The sequence below is a fragment of the Onychomys torridus genome, chromosome 9 (assembly GCF_903995425.1).
Source record: "Onychomys torridus chromosome 9, mOncTor1.1, whole genome shotgun sequence".
Lineage (NCBI taxonomy): Eukaryota > Metazoa > Chordata > Mammalia > Rodentia > Cricetidae > Onychomys > Onychomys torridus.
Genome location: NC_050451.1, coordinates 107,727,521 through 107,746,864, shown reverse-complemented (window position 1 = coordinate 107,746,864; position 19,344 = coordinate 107,727,521). Strand labels below are relative to the sequence as shown.

Sequence of the window (19,344 nt, the reverse complement as noted above, 5' to 3'; positions counted from 1 at the left end):
ATACAAGTAGTGATATTTGAACCTAGTATATTAGTAAAAAGTAAAAAAAATGAAACCAACTTAGTTTCAAAATAAAAGAAAAGAATGACTAACAATAGCACATACTGGGGTAAACTTTGATAGAAAGTGAATATTAAAATAAAATGCAAACAAAAATGCACAAGTTTAGTCATTAAGAAATATTTGAAATGGATATTTCAAATGAAATATAAAAACTAAGAAATTGAAGAACATTAAGCTGAGAAATCCATTTATAAATGTAAGATTAATCCAGTGCTTCTACTATAGAAATCAGTATGGATATTGGTCAGGAAAATGAAGTTAGAGCCAGCAGATGATCTCACTATTCCAGTCTCAATACTATACCTGAGGAGTCTAGGTCAGCATACCACAGAGATATCTGCTTCATCCAAATAGATTGCAGAACTATTAACATTAGCCAAGATACCGATTCAGTCTAGGTGTCTATCAATGGATGAATGGCTAACGAAAATCAAGTTTTACACATATGTAAAACAGAAAGAAATAATGTCATTTGTAGGAGGCATGGATGGAATTGTTAAGCCTGATATTACACAAAGTATCTCAGGTCCAGAATGACAAATACATACATTTTTTCCAGCATGAGGAACCTAGATTTCTCTCTCTCTCTCTCTCTCTCTCTCTCTCTCTCTCTCTCTCTCTCTCTCTCTCACACACACACACACACACACACACACACACTCAGACACACTCACTGACTCATATATCTGACCTGAGTGCTTTCAGAGGACCAGTGGGAGACAGAAGGGTGGAAAGGAAAGGGTGGAATGGTATATTAGGGTACAAAATATACTTGAGATCAATAGCATTGTGAAACTCATCACTTTGTATAAGCACTATACATTTATAATAAAATGTTTTTAAAGGGTAAATTTAGATGTGAAACGAGAGAATAAAAAGTTAGTATGTATCTGAATAGTCAAAGGAAAATGTCATTAAAAGGAATGAATATGAAGAGGGAGTTTCATGAAAAAGGTGAAGCAACTCTGAGAAATAATTGAGAGTTAACTAGGAAAAATCTAGAATCTAGAAATGGAAAAACCCAACAAAAGGAGAGATTAAAATGTAAGAGCAGATACTTTTCTGGTAACTTGACCCACTGAGCTAACCTCTTTGAGCCATAAAAAAAGTAGAAGTGTAGGATAATATGTGAAAATAGCTTTTCAAAACATAGCTGAGTCCAAAAGACGGCAAGGTCCATGTCTAAGCTCTAGAACAAAGAGAAAACCCAGGCAGAGGCTATGGAGGCCAAGCTAGTGTACTGCAGAGCAGAGTCAGGATGAAGCAGAGCATGTGGAAAACACCTGCTGGACCCAGGAGGCAGGAGAAGGCACAGTGAGGAGGCAGGGGGACCCAGAGGCTCTTACCAGAGTTACCAGTTCCTTCAAACATTTTAAAAGCTAAAGTAATCTTCTGGAAGTGTTTCTGATAAAAGACCTGGATTTTGCTATTATGGAAGCATTTTCAGTGTAGTCTGACTCTTCTGAGGGTGATGATAGTGTGTGGAAGTGTCTCTGGCTGAGGACAGAGCCTGGAAAGAGATTCACCCAGAACCACCAGCAAATAGCAATCTTGGGAATGATGGATGATTCCATCAGTCCTGGGACAGCTGGAAGGTCCTAGAGTGATCCATACTATTTTCTTTGATCTAAGGGTGGATCTTTTTTTTTTTTTTTACTCTCACAAATCTTTTTATTTTTACAATATTGAGTGCTTTCTTTACAAGTTGTTTTTATTTTTTAACATGCTGCTGAAGCAGCCAATTGTCTTCTCTACAGAAGGTGATGATATGGATATGCTCAACATGGTGATGGATGCCTGCAACTGCAATGCTTTTGAGGCTGAGGCAGGAGGATTACAGTAAATTTAAGGCCTGCTTGTGCTGTATAGTGTGTTCTAGGCCAGCCTGGACCACTTAGTAACAACAACAAAGCATAGAGATGCTCTGTAAGTGTAGACATGTTCACTTTACTGATACTTATATTCATGGAAAATTAGAATTAAAATTACTAAAAGATAAGAATGGTAAAATTACATGCATCTATTAAGATTATGTTCCATAGCATGCTTAAAATTTTAACATTTGCATTTGCACTGCATGAATTATATGATGTCAATTTTCTAAGAAACATATTATTTAAAATTTTGCTTTAATTGCTACTGCATAAAAATCTGTAAGGAAGTAGATAAAAACAATCTTAGACTCTATAATCTATGGGTTCTAAATACCTTGTATTTTCCAAATTATCTAACACATCCATAAAGTTAACATTATTTATAAAATAAATTATATTGGATTATTTTGTTTTTATCAGTTCACAAACTTATATTCTATCTAATTATACTGAAAGATTTTCAATAAATTCAACATTTTTTCAATTTTATTTTTGGCACTATAATCAGCCCCATTATCACCATTTTAAAATCCATGGTTTTTAGTTGACCATGGCCCACAAATATTAAATAGTGTCTTTGTAACATAATCATATAGTCTAGTGTCAGAACACAGTCCAAGAGTGGAGTTGTGTGAGGGGAATTCTGAGTACTTGTGAGAAAATTCTGAGAAAACAAGACAAGAGTTTTGTGACCTCAGTTTCTTAAAAAACATGGAAGTGTTCTAGGAATGTGCTTTTGTGACCCTCCTGGGGAAGCAGGTAGGAGTGAGTTTACTTCAGATTATTCATTACAGCTGGCTATTGTTATTTGTTTATATGCCTCGATGGAAACACATGCTTTTGCCACGTGCAGTTTGTCCTGGTGATTATATGCAGCTTGAACTCATAAGAACTCTACTGGAGTGACCTTTCCTAACCCTTAGGGTATAAATTGTCTGATGCTCTGAATGAATTTAGCTATTGTGTGAGACTTTAGTCCACCTCATTTTAGGCTCCATTCTCCCAGGTTTCCATGCCTTTAGAGTGTTAAACAGTGTAGTAATAGTGGGTAACCATGAGGAATAGAAAGAGCACCCCCCCCCCCACCACACACACACTTGGACGCTGCCGGAGTGTCTCTGACCTGAACTCCATAAGGAGGCATTGTTCTCTGGCATTGATATATTGTCTAATGATCCTGGCTTCTAGGGACAGCAGTATCCAGCCATGCTGCATATTTCCTGTCTGCTTTTGTTTCTGTTTTCTGTTTTTTCAATTATGTTTTATTATTTTTTTAATTGACTTACAACGTATTAGATTTCTGTTGGTTTTTTTTTTTTTTTTTTTTTTTTTTGTGTGTGTGTGTGTGTGTGTGTGTGTGTGTGTGTGTATTCTTCATTATGGCTAACCTTTCCTATTCACTCACTTTTGTTTCTTACATCCCTCCATCCCTGTTTAAACCTTTATAATCCAGTACACAATGCATCTTTCTTGTAATACAGAAAGAAATCAAGCTGGAATTGAGCTGGAAACTTCTGTGCTGCCCATCTTTCATAGTGCCTAAAGTTTTATGCAAGCTACTAGAAGAGAAAAGGTATCATTGTCCTTACCCAGCCATGAACCCTACAAACTACCATGCCAATTTACCAGGCAAGAATTTACCAGTGGTATAATAATGGCACAATTATCATAGGGGTGGCCTGTCTCTTTCTGATTGCATTGTGGCCCATCCCACAAAAGGTAGTCCATGCCTACTACTTTTTGTTGTTGTTGTTTGTTTGTTTTTGCAAAAAGGGTTTCTTTGTGTAGCACTGGATATCCTGAAACTTATTTTGTATACTAGGCTGACCATGAACTCACAGGGATCCCCCTGCTTCTGACTCCCTAGTGTTGGAATTAAAGGCATGTGCCAACATGCCTGGCTACAAGCCCACTATTGTAAATCCAGTAAAAAATTACTCCAGAGAAGTGGGCCCTAGAGGAAACTTACTAGTATTGTTAAGCTAAATTGAAATAGCACCAAACTGCCTTCTCAATAATTATCTTTATACCCATAGATGAATGCCATTTTCTGTCTTTATCAGAGAAGTGCCTCTTTGTAATAAACAACAGTGACTGTGGAAACACAGAGCTGCTCAAGTTTCTGGGAAGTGATTGAATGTTCAAACCTAAACAATTTATTTATTTCACCCTCTCTAATTCTATAATGGGGATGGAAAAGTAGCTAAGATCTAGAAGATAGGAAAAAGGGCTAGGAAATGTGTAGTGGGTAGCCATTCCAGCTTTGACCTGGAAGTTCCAACCCCCATTGAGGCTTTGGTCACGCCTACAAGGTGGGGCTGACTTGGTTCCTGGATCCTGCATGCTGGAGGTAGACCAAGCAGAGCTCTCCAGAGAACACCACTGGACTGCAACATACCTTTCCCAGACCGTGCAACCTACCTATCCCTTCATTTGTAAGTTACGCCACTAAATAAACCTCCCTTTTAACTATGTGGAGTGGCCTTAATAATTTTACCAATAGAAATGCTATTTTGGGAGGCATGACACAGCTGTTGAAGTCATGTGCTCACAGGAACTATGGTGGCCTCTACTGGGCCTCAGCATCAGGTATGCACCAGTAAGGGTATTATAAAGCTGACCTTCTGGCTACTGGGTGACTCTGGAAGAGGGGCAGCCATTGTCTTTGGTTGTAGGTTCACTAGCAGGTCCACAGGGTACCAACTGGAAGTGCTAAGCCCCTGATTATACATATGGCTCTTGCTAAGTTCAGTGGGTCATAAAACAAGTAAAAAGTCACAAATGTGGAAAGGGGACTTATGAGGAGGGGAAAGAGGCTTGCTATGGAGGAGAAGAGATAATGGGGTGTTGCTGTGGGATAATGCTTTTGTACACTGGTTTAATAAAATGCTGATTGGCCAGTAGCCAGGCAGGAAGTGTAGGCAAGATAGGCAGACAAGGAGAATTCTGGGAGGAGGAAGGCTGACTCAGGAGATGCTAGCCCGCTGTCCAGGGAGTATCATGTAATGGCATACAGGTAAAGTCACAGAAAACGTGGTGATATATAGATTTAAAAAATGGGCTGAATTTAAGTGTAAGAGCTAGTCAGTAGTAAGACTGAGCTAATGGCTGAGCAGTTTTAATTAATATAAGCCTCTGTGTGTTTACTCAGGGGACATGAGTGGGAAAGATTTGTCCTGACCATGGGCCAGGCAGAACACAGGAAAACTTCTAGCTACAGGATGTGGGGTATGAGAATATCCGGAACACATTACATTCATGCATGAAATTGTCAAAGCACATACTTAATGAAAAACATTGAATAGAAAATTCCAAAAATAAACACTTCATTAGATTTAAATTGTATGCCATTCCCAGCAGTATGGTGAGGTCTTGCTCCCATTTCATCTTTCCTGGGATATGAATTATCGTGTAAGTATATCCATGCCATGTACACTATCTTCCTATCAGTCACTTGGCTGTGTTAGTTACAGTTCTCATTGCTCTGACAAAAATAGAAACTTAAAGGAGGAAGGATTTATTTTGGCTGATGACTTGAGGGTACAGTCCATCCTGGCAGGAAAGGCATGGGCTCTGGTGTGGTTCTTACCTGTGTAAAGAGGTGTGAGCACATCTGGGTGAACCAAGGAGAAGAGAAAGCATGCTCAGTAGGCTCTCAGCTGCCTTTCTCCTTTCCCACTTTTTGTACAGCCTGGGACTTAAGCCTATGAGACGTTGATGCTCACATTTAGGATGGATCTTGTCTTAGTTAATCCTCTGTAGAAGCATCTCACAGATACATCCAGAGATGTGCTCACTGTGCTCTTGGCATTCTTGCTCAGTCAGGTTGACATCTTAATTATCAGACCCATTATGTTCGTATCTTGGTGCTGAGCTCAAATAATTCTTATTTTACCCAATAATCGACCCAAGGATCAAGTAGTGGTCCTGAAAATTTTGAAATGTCAAAGAAAATATGTATAATGCTTCATTTGAGTGAAAAAAAAATGAGCTGGGTGTTGTCATGTACCGCTGTAAATCCTAGTACTCAAGAGGTCAAGGCAGGAAGATTGCTTAGAGTTCAACACTAGCCTAGGATACATGACAAGATCCTATCTCAAAAAATAGTCAACAACAATGAAAAATTCAAGATGGAAGTTGGTCACTGAGATCTACAGTAAAAATAAGGCATATGTGTAATTATCATCTACTTAAAATCTCCAGTCACAGCTGCTAGGTTAAGGGGTATGTGGTGGGAAACTAATGTATTTCTAAGATAAATAAAAGACATAAACCCCAGAGTCTAGGTTTTTCTCTTAGATTAGGCTTTTCTTGAAAGTTTATAAATATATATATATATATATATATATATATATATATATATATATATATATATATGTGTGTGTGTGTGTGTGTGTGTGAGAGAGAGAGAGAGAGAGAGAGAGAGAGAGAGAGAGAGAGAAACCTATGAGTATGCATGTGTCTGTGTGTATATCTTTGTGTCTGTGTATGTGTGCCAGTCAGTGTATGATTCTGTGTCCAGAGAGCATGAGGTCATGTGTGTTTATTTTCCACTGTTTTCTAGAACAGATCTGGTGACTCTTTCATCTGTTAGAAAGCCAAATTTCCCTTCTGCATGATTCCCACTAAAGGGAATTTGGTCAAAGGACATTTCCCACCCATAAGCAAGGCAAGAATCTACAGTTTCACTTCCATGATAGAAAAAGACAATGGCAGTTGAGTTGTTACTCGAGGGGTTTGTAAATGAGGAAAATTTTGCTACCCTGGAATTTCAGTCTTTGCCATATTGTAGGAACTAGTTATTTTCTTTTGAGTGTGAGCCACGTCACGGATTGAAAGAGTGAAGAGACCCTCCGTAGCCTCCATTTTTTTCCTCTGCTCTGGCTTCCTCCTTTCCTTTCTTTCCCCCTTTCTCTTTGATGAACTCCTCAGTCCTTTTCTGACAACCCCAATTCCCTCTCTAATCTCCACTTCGTATCCCACTCTCACCAGGAGGTAACCCACATTTTTGTGGCCACTTCAATTTTAAGGTCCTAAAGGCAGGTGGAAAGGGAGAGGGAGAGATGCAGAGAAGCACAGTTTTAGAAGTTGATGTGTTTGAGAGCCTGTGAAAAGTTCCCTGACCCCCACAGAATCTAAATGGTTCCAGTCCTCACATTCCTTATCTTTTGTGGCTTTTACGATTTCAAATTCAATAACCACATTTGTGTCCATAGCATGAATTTCTTAACTTCGACTAAACTGATCCAGTGGATTTGATTTCCATAAATCCCTTGAAGTATTCAAATAATTTTTCCATTTTGTATCAAAGTCTGAATAAAACACCAGAAAAATAATTATTCTTGACATCACAACAGTTTAATATGTTAACTTATTCATTAAATTTTGTGCTTCACATCAATGGGAATCTCAGTTCTACAAACTATCACTTTTTAAATAGCAATAAAGGTTGGTAATGTCACAATATAGTCTCCTAATAACCAAGTTCATACATACTGCACAGAAACAAAAGAAGAAACACCTCCTAGAAGAAATAATTTGCATCTATTGAATTACTATCTTACATCTAGAATGGGGCACCAGATAAAGATTTAGATTTTTCTAACATTGATTTGATACATTAAGAAAAGAAGAACAAAATGCAAGCAAAACCCAGAAAGTTCTTCTGGAAGAAAATTCTTGGTCATATGATTTAAACAAAGCATGACAAGGAGATGAAAGGTGTAGGATCATGGCTAAGTCACACAAAACTGCTTGTCAGGACATTGTTTCCCAGCAAGAGCTGAGGACTTTTAGTCCTGATCTCTGGCCTTTCCCACAGTGAGGCAGAATGTAGATCTCATAGAGCCACCCTCAGTTTACTGAAGGTAGACAGTTGCAATCTGTCCTGTGGATATTGAAGAAGACAGGCTCCAGAAACATCTTCATGTCAGTGTCTGCAAATTCAGCATTCCAGTGTTCAATCAGGCTACCCCTCATCCTTGCAGAGACGTGCGGAGGCTTGTAAGCATTCTAACGTTCACAACAGGCCAGGTATCAGGATTCTCAGCATTGCTGCAGGGAGGTCAGTTCTGACAACAGAGGGTAAAGATAGGTCCACGGCTGTTGTATCCAACAGGTGACAAAACCCATAATTCCCTTACTTGCCTAGGAGGGCTCATTGAGTTTCCAAGAACTCACTCAGATGTGTCCTGGTGAATATGGTGAGAACAGAGCTGACTAGTGTCCAGCAGAGATAGAACAGGGTAAGAAGGGAAGCCAGAAGTGTTGAGAGAAAAGAACAGCTGCATGATCCCCAGAAGTCATGAACTGGGTAGCGTTGGTCACCTAAACCAGCCCACCACCCAGCCTTGAGGCTTTCAGATGAAGTTCTGGTGACCAGCAGACACACAATAATGTTTGAAAAGGAAAACCTAAAACCACAGCTGTGATCACACCCAAGTGTTCTTGCCTGTGTCAAAAACAGCTCTCTGTTTAGTCCAACTCCTCCTCCCTAGCCTTCAAACCCCAGGTCTACCTGAGGCTCTAATTCTGCCTTGTGGGTGTGCCCCATCTTGTGCTTTTCTAAGTGGCTAGAAGAATTAAGTCACATGTTTCTGGGCTACCTTTCATCCTAAGGACAAAAGCTATGTCTTCACCATTTTTTTATATTCCACTATTGACTGGCACGTATTTTAACCATCTGTCTCTGCTGGAGTTGGAGTTGATGTGGTTTGAGACCTTAAGGCTGATGAGTTCCCATCTGATGAGTGGTCTGTCCTTCTGGGCCCTACTTTCTTCTAGAGCTGCCCCTGCTGCCTGTAGTTCTCTGTCTCATGTGACCCCATTTGACCCTCTTCTCAGCCAGATGACATGTCTGGGAAGGAATCAGATAGATTGGGTGAAGCTGTTTATTTACTACAGCTTCAAGCATGTCATCCTCCAGCAATGGGCAAAGGAATACCACATAAAAATATGTAATAACTATAACAATATGCTGCTGATAAAATACCAGTGACCTGGGGAACAGTAGAGGGAGGGAGGCATTTTATGAGCAGAGGTCCTATTGATCACCCCTTAAGCTTTCCTAACAGGCAGCTACTGATTCTGAATTTCTTGAATGTTGTGTATCCCGTTGGAGTTGTAAGCTTGTCCCCTCAGCCTCCGTGTTGGGTAGTTTGAGGGTAGAATAGGATCGACATCCAGCTAGAGGTATTTGAGGTCTCCCCTGGATTCCTGTGCTTTTCTCTGACTCCCTTGTACCACTCTCTACCTGAGCATTTTGTTCAAGTAAGAGGCCCCTTCACTGGGGGCAGAACTGAGAGTCTACTGGACCTGTCCATGGCATTTTCTAGGTCACTGCAGCTCCACAACAAGTTGAAGGAAGACAGAAATCAATAAAGATTTAGATTTCCCATTCTTGCAATTCCCAGTCCTAATACTGATGCCAAGGAGAATATAGTTGTAGGAAAAACTCCAATGCCAAAAGACCATGGGCTCTGAGCAACTTCCTTGCAAATGAATAAGAACTGGAGTGTGTGTGTGTGTGTGTGTGTGTGTGTGTGTGTGTGTGTGTGTGTAATCTTCCAACATCTCTGAATCTTCATTCTAAATGATCAAATGTAAAAGAATGGAAATGTCAGTCAGTACATAAGAATGTAAGGCAGGCCAAGTGAGATACCACACAAAATGTTATGAAAATCTTTAAACGCTGACAGAGTGAATTTTAATCTCATCATTTGTAAACTTGATGAGAAAATAAATGATACTGAAAAGGACTTGGCATTTTTTCCATTTCCTTTTGTTTGGGGGACTGATAGTTTCCTATCAGTATTAATTTTCCACCATTTCTTTAACAGTAGCGCTCCCCTCACTTATCAAGACACCCGCCCGGCACTGAGTAATAAGACATTTTCTTGTCTTCTCTGCAACAAGAAGAGAAGTGGCTGATGTCTAGACTCCAGCCAATGGCCCGTGACTGCAAGCAGTACCTACGATTCCTGGGCTACCACTTCACTGTCTTAAGGGAAAATTAGGTGGCTGTGGTTATAGCAGACACTTTGGGCCAGGAGGTAGATGCTGTGTCTAAGAATGAAGAAGCAGTAAGAGAGGATTAGTCTCCTCTCCATCCAGACTTCTAAAACTATTATGTTAATGGTCTGATCAAATGAAGATCTTTAGTTCAAATTGTTGATTAGGTTTTTGATAAAGAAACACATCTTTATATTTTTCAGTAACTCATAATTTTTCTTAAGTGTTGTCAACATTGATTGGTGGGATTATTAATTGTTTTCCCCAGTATCAAGAGTAGGCTTCTAGGAAGGAGACAAAAAAGTATCTGTCTTAGTCCATATCAAAATATGAACAAAATGTGTGTGGCACACTACACACACACACACACACACACACACACACACACACACACACACCCCAAACACATATATACTCCAGTCCACTGTCTTGTGCTGCAACTGCCAAGAGAAGGGAAAAAATACCCACCTGGGAATTGGAGGAGTACACAAGAAGTGGAGTTATCTAGGAATTGTTTTCCTGTCTATGTAGTTGGAGTTGATGTGGTTTGAGACCTTAAGGCTGATGAGTTCCCATGCATCCTTAGCTTCCTGTGCCTGCCACTGGCATCTCTTCCTGCAGCATCCCCCAGCATTGAGCTGTGCAGTCAGTTTTCAGAGACTGCACTATATCCCACCTCTCCATTTCTATCAAGCAGGACCCTGGGGATATGACAACTGTGATGCTTCCAGATGGAACTCTATGAGTGAGGGAGCCCATGCTAATCTTTCCAATTCACTTAGCACAAGCCTGGGGCCAACACAGAGATGGTTTCTTCTTCTCACATCATCCTGTTGTCTGTTTTCAAGTGGAGGCAGGGCCACGCATCCTATACTCAGCCTTGAGTAGGCGGAAAGCCTTCTGATATAAACTCTAAGATTCCAGAGGAATAATGTGGTGGTAGCAGGGGCTGCCTCCAGGATTCCTTGCCAAAAATGTAAAGTGAGTTTAAAAGAATCAATCTGATACTTTCTAGTCTATTTTGATTTCCCATTTGAAAAAAACAATGAGGTGTGTGTGTGTGTGTGTGTGTGTGTGTGTGTGTGTGTGCATTGCATGTATGTATATTTGTATCACAGTTGATGACAGAGGCACAGTTTTCAGGTTTCCATTTTTGGCAGAACATTAGATCTCAATGACTGAATGTGTTCTTCTCATCCCTCTGCCCTTCCCCTTTTCCCTCCCTTCTCTGGAGCAAATCATCATAAAGAGACACATGGATATTTTGAGAGGTTTCATCTCTACCAATGAAAAGGCCTTAGTTAATTGTCCACTTTAAATTTACTTTTGTGTGTAACTCAAAAATTATGGTTTCTAAAGAGGTCTTCCATCATTCAGCTCACTAGTGAGAAAAGGATGAGAGAGGAACTCACCCTGGGGGAGAAGGACTCAGGATAGGATCACTGCAAGTGTAGTCTCATCACTTCACGCCACTTCTGTGGATCAGGAGCAAACACTTCCGTGTGAGAACATCTGGCTACTTCTGTGATTGGCAGGAAGATTTACACCATGTGGGAAGTGCTATGTGAATATATATCTTGTGTTTTGTGGCCAGCAAGGTCTACCTTACAATCTTCAAAGAAGCCTCATCCCATCTGTGGGCTTCATCTTCTCAGCTATATAATGAGGACTAGCAATATCCACCTTGTTATGCTGCATATATTCAAGGTATAGCATGGGGCTTCTCTGAGAACATGCATGATATCCAATGATATCATTTCATTCAGTACACTAGATGCCAAGCACAGTGAGAGAAACATCAAAGCTACTTCTCCATTGGAATCTAGGATGCTAGGCTCCCTTGCATCAGTCCCTCCATAAACATTAGGAGATGATGGCCTTTCGACCCCAGAGAGAACATTCTGAAGTGGCTTGTGTAAAGCTGGCTTAAACATCAAACACACAGGACATCAGTGAAACAGGCGTTCCAGTCTGATTTCTGGGTCTCAAGCCTTTGGCCTTTAGCTGCTTGAAAGGATTGATCTTACAAACACGTAAAACTTTCTACTCACTCTGCTCCTCCACTGAATGTGAGGCAAAGGCTTTCAACTCCCCCCTTCCTATCCCTTTCCAGAAGTGTCTGTTGTTGTGGCTTAGGAAGGGTAAAACCAAGAAACCCAGGGCAATGCAGCATATTTTTTGTCCACTTTTGTATGCTGTAGCTTGGTTCTCTGGTTGTAGCCACAGAACAGGCATGTGGGAAGACAGTGGTTAAAGCACCCTGTAAATGTCAGGTGCAGTGTCCTTCTGAACTGATGTAACTGTCTGATAGATGCCATGCTGCAGCTCCTGGCCTCACTCATATATTGACCTGGAATGTATTGTGTGTCCTCATTGGTTCAGATCCTGTTCACTAACTCAAGATTTTTGAAAACATCTTTTCTTTTGTGATAGCAGAATTTCAAACCTGGCTGAGAATGTGTCTGCTCCACAAAGGCAAGAATCTGACATTCTTTTAATGTAACAACTAAGGTTCTAAAGCTGGTTTAGAAATGGAGGTTTTCTTCTGCTTTCTTTGCTCTCATTCTCCTAGTTTTTAAAAATGTATTCTTTACTTGAAGGATTAATGCTGATCAAGTGCAATCTCCTTAGTCATTACTAAGTAAGTGTGTTCCCCCAAATGTCCCATCAGCGTTAACTTCTTAGGCCATAACCAACCTTATCTTGTGTTCACTCCCTATCCCCTAAAAGACAGAATGGATCTGTGGCTTAGGGCTCTGATATCAGCGTTTGTAGGCTAAGAGTCTCTAGCTATGGTCAGTATTATGGTAATTTTGTTTAAAACCATCTGCAGAGACAAACCATGTTATTCGTGATTTAAACCTCATTTGAACAGTTCCCAAATTTAACACAGAGTGAGAAGGGCCATCTAAGGGCAGAAGGGTCTTTCTCTCTTTCTCTAAATAGACCAATGGTCTACTGGCTGCAGTGTGATGAATTCAGCAGAGCATACAAGCCGTGGTTTTGGTTTTCCTATGTACTTCTGCAGGCCTCAGGTTCCCAAACTGACCCACTGTGAGTGGCAAAGATACTATACACTGTCTCCTTTCTGAGGCCTCTCTTCTGACCCCCTAAAGTGGTCTGTTTAATACATTTCCACCCCACTTATATCAGTGATCAGAAAATGTCTAGAAAAGGAAAAAAAATTAAGATGGAAAATTTCCAGTTGGTTTGAAAATGAAGACGAAGAAGAAGCAGACATTTGAATTAAGTCACATACAGCCAGAGATCCTCAGCCTGACCCAGCTTCTTCAATGTATTCCAACAGAAGGACAAGGTGCCTGCTTATCTCCCCATCATGAAGAAGGAGCAGGCGGAGGGTCACCATCTAACCACCTGGCTGTTGTAGTCCTCTGTGACAGTCCCCTCTGTGGCCCCATCCTCTTTGGGCCATCGATGTGCTCTGTGTTCTCGCTGCAGCCTCCGCTCCTCACGCCTCTTTTGGCGGTCCCTCTGGTGCTCTAGCTGTTTGGTGTGGTGGTACCGTTGCTGGAAGAGATCTTTTGCATATTCATAAAGCTGCATGTCCAGGAAATTCAGCTCCTCAATGTGCTGACGGGCTCCCTCATTGATGTCCACATTGGAAGCCCGTGTGATGTTGAATTGTGTGAAAGGGGAGATGAACTTCAGGTTGAATGTCCTCTCAAAGAGAAACTGTGTCTTCCTCTGGAATTCCGTGAGCCCAAAGAAGGCCATGTTCTTCAGGTTGTTCTTAGCACTCTGCAACAGGATAGTATTTCGCTCACTCTCATTCATGAAAGTCAAGTTGTAGCAGCCTACCAGGCTGAGGTCAGCAAGCATGCGCACCTGCCGGTTGTTGGCCAAGTTGTAGCTGCAATCCATGAACTCCCGCAAGCTGACCCCAGACCAGTCATCCCCTGGATAGCAAGTAGGCAGCTCATCCGGGGTGGGGCTCCTTCCATCACACATGTGGAGAGAGGTTTTCCATGTGGCTCCTCTCTGAACATGTTTCCATTCACTCAGGTAACGTGACACTGGGTCCCGCAACATAGTGATATAGTAGAAATTCCTGAAAGAGATTAAAAGAGAAGGTCAGTGGTTGACAATACACTGTCATTCTGAACCTCTCATGTCTGTAGCAATGCCAAGTGGATGGGCACTACTGCCAAATGCTCAAAGGAGATCATTAGCCTGAATTTGCACTGACAAAGTGTGTGTGCTTGTATTCCTATCCTGATTTTGGGGACCAAGTGTCAATGCTAAGTTTATGGAGACTTTTCTACCCCAGTGGATGGGGTGGATGGGAGCAATGAATCATTCATTCACTCATTCATTCACTCAGCAGTTAGTCACTAATAAAGTACTGATGGCTTTAATATGTTATATTTAGTGTAAGCATCAAAGGTTTAAAAAAATACATCATCCATCTAAAATAGAAAAGGTTTGCCCATTTGAGCTTTACATTAAACTTTTGTATTGTACATGACACTGCTAGAGAAGGAAACACAGAAAGGTCACAGGACCCAAAATGGCAAGACCCAAACCCAATTATTCACCTTTTCTCATGATATTGATACTCAGATTATAAATTGAGAAGGGAAAAGGTGAACTGCCAATCAAACCCTGTCACTTGAAGTGTTTAAGAAGAGGCTGGATGTCCACTTGTCAGAAAAGACACCACAGAAGAACAGAGTACATGAGTCCTCAGAGCTCTCTTCTGTTTCTGAAACCCTACAGTTCCCATTGCCTTTCCACAGTTTGATCCCAAGTCAGTTCCAGCCCAAGCCTTGTCTCATTTCTAGAGGCTTGCTCTAGAAATACAGGGACAATCATATTAATTCAGTGTTTTCCTGGGGACACAGGTGTAGCTCATAATGCTCTTGGAAGAAGCCAGGAACCCCTATAAAATGCCTTGCATGCTGCCAAGTCATCAGAAGGTGGTCTGCCATGCCCTGAGGGAAAGGGCTATTATTCAGTGTGGCTCCAAGCTTGGTACCCAGATGGAGAGACTAAGTTACATTTTATGTGTGTAAGAGCTCAGTGCCAAAGATCATGGAAAGACACCCCATAGCAAACCAAACCAATGGAAAATAGGAAATTACTAATTCCCAAGGAAGAGAGCCCAGAAGTGCTTGGTAAGTATATAAGAAAAGGACAAAGTATGGGAGGCTGATGTTCAACTAACAGAAAGTCTTACTTGTTCTCCCAGACCACTTATGCAAACTATTTTTCAAGATCGGGGACATTGCCCTTCATTACTCCCACTGTTGTCCAGGTTGTTCATGTAGATCTCACCCATTTCTCTGTCATTGGGTGATCCCTGTGTCTTTCCTAGGGTCCTGTTTTTTAGGTAGCCTCCCTGGAGTTGTATAGCAGTCTAGTCATCTTTGTTTTACATCTAGTATCCTCCTATGAGTGGGTACATACCATGTTTGTCTTTCTAAGTCTGGGTTACCTCACTCAGGATGATTTTTTTCTAGATCCATCAATTTGCCTGCAAACCTCATGATGTCATTGTTTTTCTCTGCTGAGTAGTACTCCATTGTGTATATGTACCATATTTTCTTTATCCACTCTTCAGTTGAAGGGCATCTAGGTTGTTTCCAGATTCTGGCTATTACAAACAATGCTGATATTACAAACAAGATTGGAAAAGCACAGGGACAAATAGCCAAACTAATGGAAACACATGAATTATGAACCAAAAGCTGTAGAGCCCCCAACTGGATCAGGCCCTCTGGATAAGTGAGACAATTGAATAGCTTGAACTGTTTGGGAGGCACCCAGGCAGTGGGACCAGGAACTGTCCTTAGTGCATGAGCTGGCTGTTTGGAACCTGGGACTTATGCAGGGACACTTTGCTCATCCTGGGAGGAGGGGACTGGACCTGCCTGTACTGAATCTACCAGGTTGAGCTGAATTCCCAGGAAAGTCTTGGCCCTGGAGGAGATGGGAATGGGGGAGGAGGGGCTGGGGGAGGGAGGTGGGGGCAGGGGTGGGAGGGGGGAAGACAGGGGAACCCATGGTTGATATGTAAAATTAAAACACAAATATAAAAAAATAAATAAAATCTATAAATAAATAAATAAATAAATAAATAAATAAACAATGTATTAGCTCAATAAAGTCTTACCTGGCAATTAAAAAAAAAAAAAAGATTGGCGACAAACTTTTCCTAGTTTTGTCTTGCATTTGTAATGACAATTTTTTATTAAAATAAACTTACTTAAGTGCCTAGATGCCAATTTTTTTCATAGACTAACACTCAAGGTCTACAGAGGTGAATGTACACTCATTCTTCTTGTTTTTGTTTAGTATTTAACAAACTAAGAATTTGAGAAGACAAGAGACAGATTATACTGGTTTTAAGTTACAGAAGTTGGATTTAAGCAGGTCTGCCTCACTTCAAGAAAACTCTTGCTCTGTCATCACATCATGACAAGAAACACTTCTGGAAGAAGCATTCAACCCCATGCTCTTCTACTTGACCAAGGTAAACAAACAGAACATCTTTACATACTCAGTTACAACAATAAAAAGTAGTTTGGAGATGACTTGTTTTTATTCTGATTTTTAGAAATATTTGATGAAGAATTATCTTTAAAACTATATCTTTTCTCTGAGTCTTAACTTGTCCTTTTAATTCTGGAGGGACAATTTCTTGAAATTGTCATGGGTACTGCAGCCCAAACCCTTGCATTGCCCATCACCATTTTCCATAACACTGTTGTCTTTTCACATTATAGAAAGATAATACAGCATTGGAAGAATGTGTCCTAAAAGGTAAGCAAGGAATCAGGAGATGTATAACACGGCTTCCAGGCTCAGGAGGAGCCTTTGCTGATCCTGCATAGCCCAGAGTGCATATAGATGAGTACTTCTGAGTGTTATATGACCCCCGCTTTGTACTTAATGTGAGACTGCTTTACATTTCACTTCCACAGCAGAGACCTATCTTTATTCAACAAACAATTTCATAATAAATATTATGAATACAGTAATGATAAAGATGTAACTCGGGGGATTATGTTTGCCAAACACACCAGGGCAGTGGAATTTAAATTAGAAAGGTGTTCAACTGAGCCAAATTAGACCACAAGTGGAATATTATTAGCTTTCCTGTTAATTATATTAAGTAGAAGACATATAAAAGTATTTCAATAACAGCAAAATCCAGTGATAGTAAGATCCAGGTTATATGTCTCAAATTTTATACAACCAGATTTTAAAAATGATAGAGTTGAGGGTGTATGGAGGTAAGAATCCCAAGGTTAGTCATATCAAGACCCAAGTGAATCTGCAGAATCAAGTGCTTTAATCCCACTTGGGAATACCAGGCGTAGAATATCTGGTAACTTTGCTTCACCAGACATTAAGTAATTACATGATCTTAAAGCAAATTTAAAATTATCTTGGATTCAGACTAAACTATTTAACTTCACATTGCATTTCATTTTGCCTAGTGATGGTTATATAAGTCTCGGGTATCTCTGAAGTTTACTAGCCAAAGGAGCCAACTTGTAAATAAACTTAAATCTGACACCAAGAACTAAATCTACAGTATAGTTCCTACACCTGCAGCTCAGGGACCATTGGGGAAGAAGGGGCAGAGAGATTGCAAGAACCAGAGGAATAGAAAGTCTGTTGTGAGATCATGTCTACTCTAGAAATGTTAGAAAAGTTACATTCATGAAGTCTCACCAACAGGATGTCTAAACATGGCTTGAAGGGGAAAGACACTGATAGACAGGTGAACTGGGATGGGGGTGTTCACAAGCTCTCGTCCAAAGCCCTAGATGAAAAATGAAAGGAATGATGAAAGCAACAGACCTCCCTAAGGAGGGACTTGTCAATTGACTATCCAATACTAATAGCCAGCCCTGAAAATGTAAACATAAGTAACGATACATGGTACTGTGTTATTGTTTGCTCTTGCTCTTTGGGGGGCCTGCCACCCAGTTCCCAAATACATCACACATGGAGGTTTATTCCTAATTATAAATGTCTGGCCTTACCTTGGCTTGTTGCTAGCCCGTTTTTCTTAACTTTAAATAATCCCATCTAGCTTTTGCCTTTGGTCCTTTATCTTTCTCAATTTCTTTTTACCTTTTATTATTTTTCCCTCCATTGCTGGTTGTGTAGCTGGGTGGCTGGTCCCTGATGTCCTCCTCTTTCTCTTGCTCCTCCTTCCTCTTTCTCCCAGATTTTTCCTTCTATTGATCTTCTCTGCCTGCCAGCCCTGCCTATCCTTTCTCATGCCTTGCTATTGGCCATTCAGTTCTTTATTAGACCATCAGGCGTTTTAGACAGGCAAAGTAACACAGCTTCATAGAGTTAAACAAATGCAACATAAACAAAAATAACATACCTTAAAATAATATCCCACAACAGAACTGACCATATTGTATTAGTTATATACACACATTGTATATAGTAGGCACACAGACACACAGACACACACACACACACACACACACACACACACACACACAGGCTACACACACACCAATGATGAAATAAAAGGAATCATCAATTTGGAAGAGAGCAAGGTAGGTACATAGGAGAGTTTAAAGCGTGAAAGGGGAGGGAAAATTATGTTATTATGTTATAATAAAATGATATTTTAGAAGTACAGGGAAAGGAGCTAGAAGAACATTGGTCATGATGAGTACCAAGTGGTCCGGCTTGTGACTTTGGATGCCAGTAGCTAACAGAATTTGAGAAGTGGTATAGTCAGACATCACATGTTTACTTCATCTTTTTTTTTGTCCTATAATACAGCAAAATACAAAACCAGGAAAATTGTAAAAATAACTTATAGACTTGAAGAACATCCAACTAATGAAGATAAACATGAAATTAAAATTAAATTATTTTTAATCATCACTAATTTTTCTCTTCTTTGATATGCTTTTTCCCTCATGCAAAGCTTAGTGGAGCTTTAGTGAAGCAATGCCTATGTCTGGGCCACAGAAACACCCTATTTTACCTGCTGATAGAGCAAAGCTCTGCAGTAATTGCTCCTGCAGGAGTTTTGATCAGAACTGGCCACAGCTCAGTTCTCAACACAAGGTTACTGGACGATGGTGGAGCTTGTTCATAATGAGAGAAAGTTAAGCTCTATCTATCTATCTATCTATCTGTCTATCTATCTATCTATCTGTCTATCTATCTATCTATCATCATATTTCACCCCCCCCTCCAGCTTGGTAATCAATTACTAATTCATTTTCCTCCTAACCAGACTTTCACAAATAACCCACCAAACATTATTTGAACCTTCTTTCCCTCACATAAGCACTGTGGCTAGGCATTGGGGAATCTCTGGGATTACAGATGTTGTTCCCATAGAGACTTTAGGCACCCAGTGATTTTGATAAAGTGAGGGAAATGCTGG

At 40.4% G+C, this 19,344-nt stretch overlaps 1 protein-coding gene across 1 annotated transcript in view; it reads right to left on the bottom strand.

The window, feature by feature from the left end:
* Positions 1-7,273: 7,273 nt before the first annotated feature.
* The window catches only part of Hs6st3 (heparan sulfate 6-O-sulfotransferase 3), a 720,354-nt gene continuing 708,283 nt past the window's right edge, over positions 7,274-19,344 (bottom strand). The window contains exon 2 of the mRNA XM_036199122.1: positions 7,274-14,016. Within this exon, the coding sequence (XP_036055015.1) occupies positions 13,308-14,016 (709 nt within the window). The 3' untranslated portion in view covers positions 7,274-13,307. The remainder of the gene's footprint in view (positions 14,017-19,344) is intronic.